This window comes from Ailuropoda melanoleuca, chromosome 1 (genome assembly GCF_002007445.2).
Source record: "Ailuropoda melanoleuca isolate Jingjing chromosome 1, ASM200744v2, whole genome shotgun sequence".
NCBI lineage: Eukaryota > Metazoa > Chordata > Mammalia > Carnivora > Ursidae > Ailuropoda > Ailuropoda melanoleuca.
The window spans coordinates 107,959,449-107,977,111 of record NC_048218.1 but is presented as its reverse complement, the minus strand read 5'-3'; the positions used below and the strand labels follow the sequence as shown (position 1 = coordinate 107,977,111).

The window sequence follows — 17,663 nt, the reverse complement described above, 5'->3', positions numbered from 1 at the left end:
AAGCTGGGCAATGCCTTCTATGTTATCTAACTGTGCCCCTAACTTTCCATAGACAATGAAGATGCTTCATTAGTCAACTCTCCTGTATTTACATCACTGAGTTAGAAAAGATCTACCAAAAGGCATTCATGATTCAGAAATGCTTCCTTTTCACAGGGCCATACTTCCCTGGTTAGGAATGAAAATAAATATGATCAGGAACCTTTTTTTAACTCTTGAAGATATTGCAGATTCCACAGCTAAGACAAGAGCTGTCCAACAAAGACTCTTAGGTTCTCTGGCCAACATAGTTCTTGGTAATAGGATAGCCCTTGACTATCTTTTAGTTGAGCAAGGAGATATCTGTCCTATGGTCAGCACTACTTATTGTATCTGAATTAACACTTCTGGTGGAAGTTGAAACTCAATTACATAAAATCACTAACCAGGCCATTTGGCTTAAAAAGGTAACTCCTTCAATGGGGATTTTTATTTGACCTACTGGATTTTGATTTAGGTCTTGGGGACCATGGCTCTGAAGTGCACTCTAAACATTGGAAATTACCTTGTTTACAGTTATAATCTCCCTGGTATATTATATCCTCTTAAAATTTTTAAATTCATTTAGGTGTGAGGGGGAGATGGCAGTGGAGTAAGAGGCTCTCCTTGTCCCACAAATACAACTAGATAACTATAAATCATACTAAACCCCCCAGAAATCCATCTGAAGACTGGCAGAACAAACTCTGCAACTGAAGGTAGAGAGGAGGCCATATCAAAGAAGGTAGAAAGTACAGAGATGCAGCTTGGAAGAGAAATGGATTGTGGCCACTGTGGTGGGGAGCTGCAGTTATGGAGAAGAGCAAAAGAGAGACTAACATACAGGGCGGATGCATGGGGAAAATGAATGCCCATAGCAATTGACCTGGACAGTGAGAGGGCCTGAATTTTGTGAGTTCTTGCAACCAGCAGGGCTTTAAACCTGGAGTTTTAAGGGTTGGTGTGCTCAGCTCTGGGAGAGGTTGTAGGGCATTGAGGCTTCACTTGGAAAGAAGGCAGGGCAAACAGCCCAAAGACATATACTGTAGAAACAGCAATCTGAAGAGTGCCTGGGGAGCAACTACAGGTGCATGTCCCAGAGGTGCAGTGTTCAGAGACTCCTCCAGGAACAAAGAAACTGGCAGGTGCTATTTCCATCCCCTGCACCTCAGCATAAGCACAGGGTCACCCACGGGAATCAGTGCAGCACCAATACTCATTACCTAACTTGCTTACACCAAATCCCACCTGCCTGAGCTCCAGAAGAATTGCCCTTCCTAGTCAAGCTTGCCTCAGTCCCAGTGCAGTGGTCCCCCTCCCTCAGAAGACCAGCCCAAATCCCTCCCAACACCATGTCTCTTGACCTGAGAGTTTTGTGTAGCTTCAGTTCTGGTGGCAGTGGCAACAGGTCTCATTTCACAAGTAAACCAGAGCATACCTAGTTAAAACACCACTTTTAGGCCAGGGACCAAACACTGCCAACAACAAAGAGAGCCTCTGCAGACAACCAGCCTAAAGTAGCCATGACACAATAGCAGAGCTCACACAGCACACATTGGAGATGCTCCAAGCCCTGGGGAACAGGGGACGCTATGCTGCAGGGCACTACAGAAACTCTTCTTCATAAAGCTATTACTCTCAATAACAGGAGACATAGCTGACTTTCCTAACACAGAGAAACAAGCACAGAGACTTAGACAAAATGAGAAGACAAAGAAATTTGTCCCAAATGAAAGAACAGGACAAGGCCACTGCCAGAGTTCTAAGTAAAATAGATATAAGTAACATGCCTGATGGAGAATTTAAAGGAATTCTCCAGTGAGAAAAGAGTGGAGGACATCAGTGAGACCATTAATACAGAGAAAGGAATAACATAGCACTGATAAAGGGCTCAATAAACTAAATGAGAAACACACTTGATGTAATGAACAGGATGCTGGAAGAAGCAGAGGGACAAATTAATGACCTAGAGGACAGAGTAATGAGAAGTAATCAAGCTAAACAAAAGAGAAAAACAAGAATTATGCAAAACAAGAATAGACTTAGGGAACTCAGTGACTCCATCGAATGTAATAACATTTATATTATAGGAGTCCCAGAAGAAGAAGAGAGAAATGGGGCCAGATTTACTTGAAGCCATAATACCTGAAAGCTTCCCTAATCTCAGGAAAGAGATATCCAGATCTAGGAGGCACAGAGAACTCCCAACAAAATCAACAATAGCAAGTTGTATTTTAATTAAAATGGCAAAATAGAGTGATAAAGAGAAAAATTTAAAAACAGCAAGACAAAAGAAGACAGTTACATACAAAGGAACCCCCACGCCCTGCCCCCAATAAGGCTATCAGCAGATTTTCAGCAGAAACTTTCCAAGCCAGAAAGGAGTGGCATATATTCAAAGTGCTGAATGGGAAAAACCTGTAGCCAGGAATGCTCTATCCAGCAAGGCTGTCATTCAGAATAGGAGAGATAGTTTTTCCAACAAAAACAAAAGTAGTTCATGACCACTAAACCAGTTTTGCAAGAAATATTAAAGGGAAATCTTTGAGTGGAAAGAAAAGACCCAAAATGACAATGTGAGGGTAGGAAACAAACAAACAAAAAACAGCAAAAATGAATATATAAAAAAAACAGTCAAGGAACTCACAAAATAAAAGGATATAAAATATGATACCATATACCTAACACATGGGGACCAGAGGAGTGAAGAAGAATGGGTTCAGACTTAAATGACCATCAACTTAATACAGACTACTGTATGTAGAAGATGTTATATACAAATCTAATGGTAACCACAAATCAAGAAAACCACTTAATACATATGCAAAGAATCAATAGAAATCCAAAAATCTCACTAAAGAACCAGCAAACCACAGAAAATCTTCAGAAACAACCACATAACAATAAAATGGCAATAAATACATCTTTCTCAATAATNTTGAGCAAGGAGATATCTGTCCTATGGTCAGCACTACTTATTGTATCTGAATTAACACTTCTGGTGGAAGTTGAAACTCAATTACATAAAATCACTAACCAGGCCATTTGGCTTAAAAAGGTAACTCCTTCAATGGGGATTTTTATTTGACCTACTGGATTTTGATTTAGGTCTTGGGGACCATGGCTCTGAAGTGCACTCTAAACATTGGAAATTACCTTGTTTACAGTTATAATCTCCCTGGTATATTATATCCTCTTAAAATTTTTAAATTCATTTAGGTGTGAGGGGGAGATGGCAGTGGAGTAAGAGGCTCTCCTCGTCCCACAAATACAACTAGATAACTATAAATCATACTAAACCCCCCAGAAATCCATCTGAAGACTGGCAGAACAAACTCTGCAACTGAAGGTAGAGAGGAGGCCATATCAAAGAAGGTAGAAAGTACAGAGATGCAGCTTGGAAGAGAAATGGATTGTGGCCACTGTGGTGGGGAGCTGCAGTTATGGAGAAGAGCAAAAGAGAGACTAACATACAGGGCGGATGCATGGGGAAAATGAATGCCCATAGCAATTGACCTGGACAGTGAGAGGGCCTGAATTTTGTGAGTTCTTGCAACCAGCAGGGCTTTAAACCTGGAGTTTTAAGGGTTGGTGTGCTCAGCTCTGGGAGAGGTTGTAGGGCATTGAGGCTTCACTTGGAAAGAAGGCAGGGCAAACAGCCCAAAGACATATACTGTAGAAACAGCAATCTGAAGAGTGCCTGGGGAGCAACTACAGGTGCATGTCCCAGAGGTGCAGTGTTCAGAGACTCCTCCAGGAACAAAGAAACTGGCAGGTGCTATTTCCATCCCCTGCACCTCAGCATAAGCACAGGGTCACCCACGGGAATCAGTGCAGCACCAATACTCATTACCTAACTTGCTTACACCAAATCCCACCTGCCTGAGCTCCAGAAGAATTGCCCTTCCTAGTCAAGCTTGCCTCAGTCCCAGTGCAGTGGTCCCCCTCCCTCAGAAGACCAGCCCAAATCCCTGCCAACACCATGTCGCTTGACCTGAGAGTTTTGTGTAGCTTCAGTTCTGGTGGCAGTGGCAACAGGTCTCATTTCACAAGTAAACCAGAGCATACCTAGTTAAAACACCACATTTAGGCCAGGGATCAAACACTGCCAACAACAAAGAGAGCCTCTGCAGACAACCAGCCTAAAGGATAAAGTAGCCATGACACAATAGCAGAGCTCACACAGCACACATTGGAGATGCTCCAAGCCCTGGGGAACAGGGGACGCTATGCTGCAGGGCACTACAGAAACTCTTCTTCATAAAGCTATTACTCTCAATAACAGGAGACATAGCTGACTTTCCTAACACAGAGAAACAAGCACAGAGACTTAGACAAAATGAGAAGACAAAGAAATTTGTCCCAAATGAAAGAACAGGACAAGGCCACTGCCAGAGTTCTAAGTAAAATAGATATAAGTAACATGCCTGATGGAGAATTTAAAGGAATTCTCCAGTGAGAAAAGAGTGGAGGACATCAGTGAGACCATTAATACAGAGAAAGGAATAACATAGCACTGATAAAGGGCTCAATAAACTAAATGAGAAACACACTTGATGTAATGAACAGGATGCTGGAAGAAGCAGAGGGACAAATTAATGACCTAGAGGACAGAGTAATGAGAAGTAATCAAGCTAAACAAAAGAGAAAAACAAGAATTATGCAAAACAAGAATAGACTTAGGGAACTCAGTGACTCCATCGAATGTAATAACATTTATATTATAGGAGTCCCAGAAGAAGAAGAGAGAAATGGGGCCAGATTTACTTGAAGCCATAATACCTGAAAGCTTCCCTAATCTCAGGAAAGAGATATCCAGATCTAGGAGGCACAGAGAACTCCCAACAAAATCAACAATAGCAAGTTGTATTTTAATTAAAATGGCAAAATAGAGTGATAAAGAGAAAAATTTAAAAACAGCAAGACAAAAGAAGACAGTTACATACAAAGGAACCCCCACGCCCTGCCCCCAATAAGGCTATCAGCAGATTTTCAGCAGAAACTTTCCAAGCCAGAAAGGAGTGGCATATATTCAAAGTGCTGAATGGGAAAAACCTGTAGCCAGGAATGCTCTATCCAGCAAGGCTGTCATTCAGAATAGGAGAGATAGTTTTTCCAACAAAAACAAAAGTAGTTCATGACCACTAAACCAGTTTTGCAAGAAATATTAAAGGGAAATCTTTGAGTGGAAAGAAAAGACCCAAAATGACAATGTGAGGGTAGGAAACAAACAAACAAAAAACAGCAAAAATGAATATATAAAAAAAACAGTCAAGGAACTCACAAAATAAAAGGATATAAAATATGATACCATATACCTAACACATGGGGACCAGAGGAGTGAAGAAGAATGGGTTCAGACTTAAATGACCATCAACTTAATACAGACTACTGTATGTAGAAGATGTTATATACAAATCTAATGGTAACCACAAATCAAGAAAACCACTTAATACATATGCAAAGAATCAATAGAAATCCAAAAATCTCACTAAAGAACCAGCAAACCACAGAAAATCTTCAGAAACAACCACATAACAATAAAATGGCAATAAATACATCTTTCTCAATAATTACTTTGAGTGTAAATGGACTAAACACTCCAATCAAAAGACACAGGGTGACAGAATGGACTTAAAAAAAAAAAAAAGACCCAGAATATGCTGCCTACAAGAGACTCATTTTAGACCTAAAGACAGCTACAGATTGCAGGTGAGGGGATGGAGAAACATTTATCATGCAAATGGATGTCAAAAGAAAGCTGGAGTCGCAATACTTGTATCAGATAAAATAGGTTTTAAAACAAAGACTGTAACAAGAGACAAAGGATACTATATAATAATAATGGAAACAATCCAACAAGGACATATAACAATTGTAAATATTTATGCACCCAACATGGGACCGCCCAAATAGATAAAACAGTTAATAACAGATGACAGAACTAATCTAAATAATACAGTAATAGTAGGGGACTTTAACACCCCACTCACATCAACGGACAGATCATCTAAACAGAAAAGCAACAAGGAAACAATGGCTTTGAATGACACACTGGACCAGATGGACCTAACAGATACATTTAGAACATTCCCTCCTTAAACAGCAGAATACACATTCTTTTCAAGTGCACATGAAATATTCTCCAAAACAGAATACATATTAGGCCACAAAACCAGCCTCAACAAATACAAAAAGATTGAAGTCACACCATGTGCCTTTTCTGACCACAATAGTATGAAACTAGAGGTCAACCACATGAAAATATCTGGAATGAGCATAAATACATGGGTCAAGAAATCAAGGAATAAACAATGAATGGGTCAAGAAATCAAGGAATAAAAAGTACATGGAAACAAATAAAAATGAAAATACAATGGTGTAAAACCTTTGGGATGCAGCAAACACAGTTCTGAGAGGGAAGTTTCTAGCAATACAGACATAACTCAAGAAGAAAAATCTCATATAAACAATCTAATCTTACACCTGCAGGAGCTACAAAAAGAACAAAAAAACAAAACCCAAAACCAGAAAAAAGGAAATAACAAAGATTAGAGCAGAAATAAATGATATAGGGACTAAATAATAGAACAGAAACAATGAAATCAGGAGCTGGTTCTTTGAAAAAAAAATCAATAAAATTGATAAACCTCTAGCCAGACTTATCAAAAAGTAAAGAAAAAGGACCCCAATAAATAAAATCAGAGATGAGGGAGGGAAAATGACCACCAATACCGCAGAAATAAAAACAATTAAAAGGGAATATTATGAAAAACTATATGCCAACAAACTAGACAACTCAGAAGAAATGGATCAATTCCCAGAAACATAGAACCTACCAAAACTGGAGCAGGAAGACACACAGAAAACTTAAACAGACCAATAACCCGCCAAAAAAAAAAAAAANACCTGTAGCCAGGAATGCTCTATCCAGCAAGGCTGTCATTCAGAATAGGAGAGATAGTTTTTCCAACAAAAACAAAAGTAGTTCATGACCACTAAACCAGTTTTGCAAGAAATATTAAAGGGAAATCTTTGAGTGGAAAGAAAAGACCCAAAATGACAATGTGAGGGTAGGAAACAAACAAACAAAAAACAGCAAAAATGAATATATAAAAAAAACAGTCAAGGAACTCACAAAATAAAAGGATATAAAATATGATACCATATACCTAACACATGGGGACCAGAGGAGTGAAGAAGAATGGGTTCAGACTTAAATGACCATCAACTTAATACAGACTACTGTATGTAGAAGATGTTATATACAAATCTAATGGTAACCACAAATCAAGAAAACCACTTAATACATATGCAAAGAATCAATAGAAATCCAAAAATCTCACTAAAGAACCAGCAAACCACAGAAAATCTTCAGAAACAACCACATAACAATAAAATGGCAATAAATACATCTTTCTCAATAATTACTTTGAGTGTAAATGGACTAAACACTCCAATCAAAAGACACAGGGTGACAGAATGGACTTAAAAAAAAAAAAAGACCCAGAATATGCTGCCTACAAGAGACTCATTTTAGACCTAAAGACAGCTACAGATTGCAGGTGAGGGGATGGAGAAACATTTATCATGCAAATGGATGTCAAAAGAAAGCTGGAGTCGCAATACTTGTATCAGATAAAATAGGTTTTAAAACAAAGACTGTAACAAGAGACAAAGGATACTATATAATAATAATGGAAACAATCCAACAAGGACATATAACAATTGTAAATATTTATGCACCCAACATGGGACCGCCCAAATAGATAAAACAGTTAATAACAGATGACAGAACTAATCTAAATAATACAGTAATAGTAGGGGACTTTAACACCCCACTCACATCAACGGACAGATCATCTAAACAGAAAAGCAACAAGGAAACAATGGCTTTGAATGACACACTGGACCAGATGGACCTAACAGATACATTTAGAACATTCCCTCCTTAAACAGCAGAATACACATTCTTTTCAAGTGCACATGAAATATTCTCCAAAACAGAATACATATTAGGCCACAAAACCAGCCTCAACAAATACAAAAAGATTGAAGTCACACCATGTGCCTTTTCTGACCACAATAGTATGAAACTAGAGGTCAACCACATGAAAATATCTGGAATGAGCATAAATACATGGGTCAAGAAATCNGTCAAATAACATGCTACTAAACAATGAATGGGTCAAGAAATCAAGGAATAAAAAGTACATGGAAACAAATAAAAATGAAAATACAATGGNAAATTGTAAATATTTATGCACCCAACATGGGACCGCCCAAATAGATAAAACAGTTAATAACAGATGACGGAACTAATCTAAATAATACAGTAATAGTAGGGGACTTTAACACCCCACTCACATCAACGGACAGATCATCTAAACAGAAAAGCAACAAGGAAACAATGGCTTTGAATGACACACTGGACCAGATGGACCTAACAGATACATTTAGAACATTCCCTCCTTAAACAGCAGAATACACATTCTTTTCAAGTGCACATGAAATATTCTCCAAAACAGAATACATATTAGGCCACAAAACCAGCCTCAACAAATACAAAAAGATTGAAGTCACACCATGTGCCTTTTCTGACCACAATAGTATGAAACTAGAGGTCAACCACATGAAAATATCTGGAATGAGCATAAATACATGGGTCAAGAAATCAAGGAATAAACAATGAATGGGTCAAGAAATCAAGGAATAAAAAGTACATGGAAACAAATAAAAATGAAAATACAATGGTGTAAAACCTTTGGGATGCAGCAAACACAGTTCTGAGAGGGAAGTTTCTAGCAATACAGACATAACTCAAGAAGAAAAATCTCATATAAACAATCTAATCTTACACCTGCAGGAGCTACAAAAAGAACAAAAAAACAAAACCCAAAACCAGAAAAAAGGAAATAACAAAGATTAGAGCAGAAATAAATGATATAGGGACTAAATAATAGAACAGAAACAATGAAATCAGGAGCTGGTTCTTTGAAAAAAAAATCAATAAAATTGATAAACCTCTAGCCAGACTTATCAAAAAGTAAAGAAAAAGGACCCCAATAAATAAAATCAGAGATGAGGGAGGGAAAATGACCACCAATACCGCAGAAATAAAAACAATTATAAGGGAATATTATGAAAAACTATATGCCAACAAACTAGACAACTCAGAAGAAATGGATCAATTCCCAGAAACATAGAACCTACCAAAACTGGAGCAGGAAGACACACAGAAAACTTAGACCAATAACCCGCCAAAAAAAAAAAAAATTGAATCAGTAATCCAAAAGCTCCCAACAAACAAAAGTCCAGGACCAGATAGACGGCTTCACAGGTCAATTCTACCAAACATATAATGAAGGGTTAATACCCACCATTTTCAAACTATTCCAAAAAATAGAAAAAGTAGGAAAACTTCCAAATTCACTCTTTGAGGCCAGCATCACTCTGATACTAAAACCGGATAAAGACACCACAAAAAAAGATGCAAAAATGCTCAACAAAATACTAGCAAACTAAATTCAACAATATATTTTTTAAAAAAAATCATTCACCTGATCCAGTGGGATTTATTCTTGGGTTGCAAGAGTGGTTCAATATTTGCAAATCAATGAACATGATATCAACAAGAGAAAGGTAAGACTATGTGATTATTTCAATAGATGCAGAAAAAGCATTTGACAAAATGCAACATCTATTCATGAAAAAACCCTCTAGAAAGTAGGTTTGGAGGGAACATACTTAAACATAATAAAGCCATATATGAAAAACCCACAATCAACATTATCTTCAGTGAGGAAAAATGGATAGCCTTTCCCCTAAGGTCAGGAACAAGACATGGATGTCCAGTCTCAACACTTTTATACAACACAGTACTGGAAGTCCTAGTCACAGCACTCAGACAACAAAAAGAAATAAAAGGGATCCAAATTAGTAAGATGAAGTGAAACTTTCAGTATTTGCAGATGACATAATTCTATATATAGAAAACCTGAAAGACTCCACCAAAAAACTACTAAAACTGATAAATGAATTCAGTAAAGTCGCAGGATACAAAACCAGTAGACAGGAATCTGTTGCATTTTTACACACCCATAATGAAGCAGAAGAGAAATTAAGGAAACAATCCCTTTTACAATTACACCAAAAACAGTAAGATAGCTAGGAATAAGCTTAACCAAAGACCTGAAAGGCCTGTACTCTGAAAATTATAAAACATTAATGAAGAAATGGAAGAGGACACAAAGAAGTGGAAAGACATTCCATGCTCATGGATTGGAAAAACAAATGTTACTGGAATGACCATAGTACCCAAAGCAATCTACACATTTAATGCAATCCCTGTCAATATACCAACAGCATTTTTCACAGAATTAGAACAAACAATCTGGAAATTTGAGTAGAACCACAGAAGACCGCGAAGAGCTAAAGCAAGCTTGAAAAAGAAAAGCAAACCTGGAGGCATCTCAATTCTGTACTTTAAGTTATATTATAAAGCTACAGTAATCAAAACACTATGGTACTGACACAAAAAATACACACAAAGATCAATGGAACAGAACAGAAGACCCAGAAATAAGCCCACACTTATATGGTCAATTAATCTTCGACAAAGCATGAAAGAATCTCCGATGGGAAAAGGATGGTCTCTTCAACAAATGGTGTTGGGAAAACTGGATAGCCACATGCAAAAGAATGAAACTGGATGACTTTCTTATACCATATATAAAAATAAATTCGAAATGGATTAAAGACCTAAATGTGAGACCTGAAACCATAAAAACCCTAGAAGAGAGCACAGGCAGTAATTTCCCTGACATCAGCCCTAGCAACTTTTTTGTAGATAGGTCCCCTGAGACAAGGGAAACAAAAGCCAAAATGAACTATTGGAACTACATCAAAATAAAAAGCTTCTGCATGGTGAAGAAACCATCAAAAAAACTAAAAGGCAACCTATGGCATGGGAGAAGATATTTGTAAATGACATACAAAGAACTTATAAAACTCAACACCCCAAAAACAATCCAATTAAAAAATGGGCAGAAGACATGAAGAGACAGATCTTTTAGGAAAGACATCCAGATGACCAATAGACACATGAAAAGGTGTTCAACATCACTTATTATCAGGGAAATGCAAATCCAAACCACAATGAGGGATCACCTCATCCCTGTCAGAATGGCTAAAATTAACAACCCGGAAACAACAGGTGTTGGTGAGGATGTTAGAGGTAGGAAGCTCTTGTGCACTGTTGGTGGGAATACAAAAAGTGCAGCAACTGTGGAAAATAGTATGGAGATGGCTCAAGAAATAAAAAATAGAACTACCATACCATCCAGGAATTCGACTTCTGCACACTTAACGGGACAAAATGAAAACACTAATTCAAAAAGATATCTGCACCCCTATGTTTACTACAGCATTATTTACCATAGCCAAGATATGGAAGCAGCCCAAGAATCCACCAATAGCTAAAGAAAATGTATATATGTATATGTGTGTCTACATGCACACACATACACACGAATATTATTTGGTCATAAAAAAATAAAATCTTGCTGTTTGTGACAACATGGATGGAATAAAGGATATTATGCTAAATGAAATAAGTCAGAGAAAGGCAANCACACACGAATATTATTTGGTCATAAAAAATAAGATCTTGCTGTTTGTGACAACATGGATGGAATAAAGGATATTATGCTAAATGAAATAAGTCAGAGAAAGGCAATTACCATAAAATTTCACTTATTTGTAGACTCCAAAAAACAAAACAGATACAGACAGACTCATAGGCACAAAGAACAATCTGGTGGTTGCCAGGGAGGGACAGCGGGGATGGGCAAAATAGGGTAAGGGTATCAAAAGTTATGAGCTTGCAGCTATAAAAGAAATAAGTCATGGGAATATGATATACAGCATAGGGAATATAGTTAACAATACTGTAACAACTTGGAAGCATGACAGATGGTAACTAGATTTATCACAGTAATCACTTCCTAATGTATATAAATGTTGAAGCACTTATATTGTACACCTGAAACTAGTGTAATATTGTATGTCAAATACACAGTGATAAAAAAGTTAAAGAATAAATCAGATACAGTTGTGCTTTTCCTGAACAGGTTTTTTTTCACGTACTTAAAAAATCTGATAGGCATCTTGAATTGTGAGTTAGCTTCTCAAAATCTTTAAGTCCTACATATGTAGCAGACATACTGATCTTTCCATATACATTTCCCCATAATGCCCTTTTTTCTTATCCCTAGATGTGTTATAACTTTATTTTCTCACTTACTGGAGTGATAATTCTTATAATATTTGATGTTTTCTTAGAAGTCCCCATAAGTTTTCAAAGTTTTTTGAACAAGACAAGGTATAAATAATAAAGTAAAAACTTAAAAAGTGTATTTATGTGTACAAAGCTAACTTCTGTCTAAGACAGCAACTCCCAGATGAACAGGAAGGACTAGAAGAAGCCTTTCTGGAGTAAATTTTGAAGGCGCAGTAATCCCTGGGTATTGATTTTTTTTTCCTATTAGCATAGATCTGAGAAAGCTGGCCTCAGAATTTTCCACATACTATTGCATTTAAAGAGAAATCAGTCTTGGACATCCTCCTTTGCTGTCTCCCTCTAATGCACAGAATGTTGACTTTTGGGTTCCACTGGAATGGTGAGCATTCAAGGGTACCTCTCGCCTCTTGAACCTGCACCTTCCCCTTCCCAGTCTCACCTGCAAGGCCTGCAAATCCGAGAAGGTCTTAGCTGGGATTGTATGAATGCCATTGCTGTGCAGCATTAACAACTCCAATTTGTTCAGGCCAGAAAAATCCGTTTCTGTCAATCTGACCAAGCTATTGTACCTGCAATGAAAACATCAGGCATAAGCTAGGCCTGTCAGCTGCAGCCCAGATGCCAAAGCAAAAGTGCACGCACTCACGTCCACACACAAAGCCCAATACCTCCCTTTTTATTTTATTTTTTTAAGATTTTATTTATTTGAGAAAGAGAGAGAGCATGTGATGGGGGCAGAGGGAGAAGCAGGCTTCCTGCTGAGTAGGGAGCCCGATGCGGGGCTCGATCCCAGGACCCCGAGATCATGACCTGAGCTGAAGGCGGACTCTTAACCAACTGAGCCACCTAGGCGCCCCAATACCTCCTTTTTTATACCCTGTGCTCGAAAGAGAGAAATGCTTGACACATTGTTGAGATTCATCGGACGTGACAAAAGGTCCACCCACTCCCCGATCCTGGCAGTCTCGGTGACACTGTCCACATTCCCCACCCAAGGGGAGCCCTCCCCATTTTTGACCCTTTCTGCAGATGCTGTCCCTTCAGCTTGGAATGCCCGGGACTCCACCTCTCTCTACTTGTGACTCCTGGTCAGGCCCAGCCTGTTCCTTGAGGACATGCCCCCTTGCTTTCCCAGATAGAATTTTTCACTATGAATTAGTGGTTGAGAAACCTGGGCTCTTCCCCAAGTAGTTTGGCTAGGATTATGAACTCAGGCACTCGGTAGTGGGTCAACCCTGGGTAAAATCAGCAATCTTTCTAAGCTTTATAGGTTTCTTCACCTATAAAGTGCAAATAACAGAAGTGACTAACAAGGTGTTCTGAGAATTGAGTGAGTGAATAATGGAGAGTGCTTAGCTCAGTGCCGGGTCAAGGTAAGGGCACAGTGTTAACTGTTACTATTAACGATTTTTCCAAGGTATTTTGTACGCTCTCTGATGGTTCTTGCTAAATTGAACTGATTGTGCATCTGTCTTCTCCCTTTCACTATAGCTTCTAGAAGTGACTAATCTTGTTCATCTTGTTCATTGTTGTATCCCTGGCATATAGTAGGTGCTATTATCAAATACATGACGTTAAATCTGACTGTGTCGGGATACACACACACACACACACACACACACACACGGTTTTTCATGAACCTTTAAAATATAGTCACTTAGCAGATTTAATTAGGTTTACATTTTTAAAGCATTTAAGTAAGTCTCTTTGCATGAAAAGAGGTCTGAAGGCCTTTTTAAAGGATCTAACCAACTTTTCACACATATCTTTTATATATAGGAGGACACTTCCAGTGTCCTCTTATCTCCTTCTGATAGATCACAACTCTAATTCTTAACAGATGCTATTTTCCAGCAAAAATGTAGCCAGAATGAAGTTCCTCTGTAATCTTGGGCCTCCCAACCTACCAAGAGTGATTTCAGGTTCTAGGACTTTCTCCTATAAAAGTTTACCAGGAAAATGTTGCTTATTGTCCTTTACAAATGTAAGATCTTCACGTGCTTATTTCGGAAGAGAAATACTATTAAAACAATTTTGGTTCATCTCCTAAAGTCACAAGTTTTGTTTGATATTTTGGGGACAAAGCATCAGTGTGATGTCTCCTTGAGAAGGGGACAAGACAAGGACCCCCACGCACCCTAAATTAATACGCTCCACATCAGGTGAGATGCTGTCTGGGATGGAAGTCAGGTACCGAAATGTGCAGTGCACCTCGGTAGGCACATAGCAAGCACAACGGCGAGGACAGGCCTTGCCCCCGGGGCTGGCCACCAGGCACATCACAGACAAGGAGACCAGCAAGCCGGTAATTTCTCTGCCTTCCACCTTCATTCTGGGGGGGAAAAAAAATCACACCTCAGACTTACAGGTATGGTCTGAGCAAAGTTCCAGTACAACTATACACACTAAGTCTGGTCATCTGGGAGAGCTTTCTGAAAGGCTGTAAGTGGCTGATTTCATGCATTCACAATTTGTATGGTAAAACTTACTCTTCAGAAAGCCTTGTAATCAAGTGGAATATTTATTGTTGTGAAAATTCTTTCACAGCTTCTCACTTCTTAATGAAAAGCAGTAATCCCTATGACTTAGAAATTCAATAAGAAGAGAAAATAGAGACCATTACGAAGGTATTATGCCGACCGAAATACAGAAAGCTTAGTTTCCTGTTTATCCATGAGTACTTTTAGACCAACTTTTAAAAAACTGATTATAAAACTATTCTGTGTACATCGTAGAAAGTTTGGAAGCTATAAATAAGTAGAATAAAATTACTCATATTCCCACCACCCAGATATAATCATTAACATTTTGCTGTATTCCTTCCAGCCTTTTATAGGTGGTGTATGTTTCTGGGTATATGTGCATAAATATGATCAACACATTTTATTCATTGAATGTATAAGGTCTGTTTTTTGCTTTATTAAACCTCCTTCAAAAACATTTTTAAGAGCTGTAATACTCCACTGAAAGGGTGAATAAATCTTAAACATGTCCTCTAGTCCTTGCCAAAAAAGACACATTGCATACTTCACTGCCATGTAATGACCATGAGGCACAGGAACTTACTGGATAGAGGACTTGAGTCTTGCACCTGCACTGGAAGGGGCCACACTGACCCCTGGAACACACGCTGCCGGGTGCTTTCGCTTTGCTTAGAGCATCCCTCTGTACCTTTCCTTGGTCCCTTCTCTTCCTCCTCCTCCTCCCCCTCCTCCTCCCCTCCTCTTGTCTGCCATGGGAGTCGGGGAGCATCGTCAGGGAAGAAGTATGCTCAACTTCTTGGAAAAATTGTATCTATCACCCATGTGTGGGGCAAGCTCAGGGATCCAAACCTAATTTTCTCCTGAAGTTCAGAATATACAAGGATTGCAATAAAATTTTTTATTGTACTTTTCTAAGAAAAGTGATCTTCATAATTTAGAAATCTCAACATTCCTCATGATAGAATGGTTCCTTTGGAATTATACCAGCAACTATCCTTTAGCCATAAAGAACACCAGAAACAGATGCAGAATTGCTAGTCTTCATAAAGATAATGGAATTATTATCAGAACTTAGTCTAAATCAAAATTAGTATAGGATTAATCACATGACCACTTTTGTCCTTATAACCATCTGATTACAAAAATTTTATGTAAATATGATTGGAGAAAGCATTTCCACCTTCCCTCATTAGTTAAACAAAAAAACAAATGATGGGGACGAAGGTAATGCTCTCATTTAGCTAGAAAACAGAAGTTCTGTGTAATGCCCACATGAGAGTTATTTAAAAGAATCACAACTCTACAAGAACATATGGACAGTGGATTCCCACAAATTTAAACCTGAAAATGTATAATGTGACCAAATAGAAATTAACAGTACCTGAGCTCTTCTTTCCTGGTTCTGAATCCTCTCCTGACCCTGGCAGAGACAGAAAATCTTACCAGGAAGTGGAAAACTGTATCCACAACTGAGTGAGGAAAAGTTCTCTACTCCCAAAAATGAGCGAATGGCTGTCTTTCGGCTTGCAGCTCAGGAGTGACAGTCTGGAGAGCGCCCTGGAGCGCGTGCACAGCTTCTCGAACCCTACCCCGTGTGCGCCCGCATGAATCCAAGGGAAGCGCTCCTGTATTATGACTGTTACAGAAACAAAAGACAAAGTTTTAAAATTCCTTTCTCCTCCCTCAACAGTGTGCTTTCAAGTCTCCCTGAAGTTGTCATTGAAGTGTAACTATTACTATCACTCCATTTCCCCCCCAGGTCCCAGGAATTTCTCTATTTTTGGACAAATCTGTCACAGATGCCCACAATTCAGATGCCCAGCTACTGAATTAATCTTTGCTCAGAGAATATCTTCTGCCTGGCCCCGGGCACCGACGAGGTGACTTGCTCCTGCTGCTTTAACGGCCCCTTGCTCCCCGGTGCGTCCTCCCCGTGCGCTGGCCGGGACTGCCTCCTGCGGCGGGACTCTCTGCGTTCCCACGCCGAGCCCCTCATCGCTCGGGCGTCCCCGGCTGTCCCCTTCCAGGAAAGGATTGGCGGAGCCGCTCACCTCTTTGCCCAGGTGACCAATGGGCTCACGCTGTCAGCGGTGTCCCAAGCTCAGCCGCCGGCTCTCGGGACCTTCCAGAGCGAGGAGGGAAGGCGGGGCGGGGGCCGGGGTGACGTTGACTTCTGTGTCTGGGGACTCCGCCGGGGCTCTGCGGCACACGGAGAAGAAATGACCACCAAGCTCCTCGTCATTGCTGAGAGAGCGCAGGACGCCTGTTTGCCTTCGGTCTCATTGCCTCCTCGACTTCTGATTCCCGGGCAAGTAGGAGCCGGTGGGCAGGACAGTTTCAGTGGCTGGACGTTCATGCCCACCTTGACCTCCTTCACCTGTTGACAGGTGGGCCTGTGGGTTTCAGAGTTTGGCTGAGTTACCGCCGGCAGTTCTGGGATCTGTGGCTCCCCGAAGGTCTGCCTGAAGGCTGAGAGCTGGCAAGGATAACCTGTGAAACCTGCAGTTTTAATCTCCTGTTTAGCCCACGTGGAGAAAACTGTCTTGTGAAAAGGATCATTAGAGAACTGGATTTAAATGCAAGTATTTGTTTGGGTTGTGTTCCTCCTCCCCCATCTCCACCCCCACTGTCCAGGAATTGCCCCTAGCCACTGAGACCTTGTTTAATAGCTCCTGCAATTGTAGACAGGGTCCCCGTTTTGACTCAAACACTGAATTGATATAGCTAAAATGGCCTTGTTTTGCTCCCTCCGCTTATGCAGTTTGTAAGCTTTTCATGGAAATTTGAAATGAAGACTTCAGGTCCCTGGAACTCAGGGACAAACAACATCGGCCTCACCCAGAACTGTGTTAAAATTGAAT

The 17,663-nt window shown here is 39.6% G+C and overlaps 1 protein-coding gene across 1 annotated transcript in view; it reads right to left on the bottom strand.

The window, feature by feature from the left end:
- IGSF10 (immunoglobulin superfamily member 10) overlaps positions 1 to 16,936 on the bottom strand; it is a 65,456-nt gene extending 48,520 nt beyond the window's left edge. Inside the window, 4 exon segments of the mRNA XM_019796519.2 lie at positions 12,759 to 12,888; positions 14,457 to 14,651; positions 16,184 to 16,438; positions 16,854 to 16,936. Of these exon segments, the coding sequence (XP_019652078.2) occupies positions 12,759 to 12,888; positions 14,457 to 14,650 (324 nt within the window). The 5' untranslated portion in view covers position 14,651; positions 16,184 to 16,438; positions 16,854 to 16,936.
- Between the last annotated feature and the right edge of the window lie 727 nt (positions 16,937 to 17,663).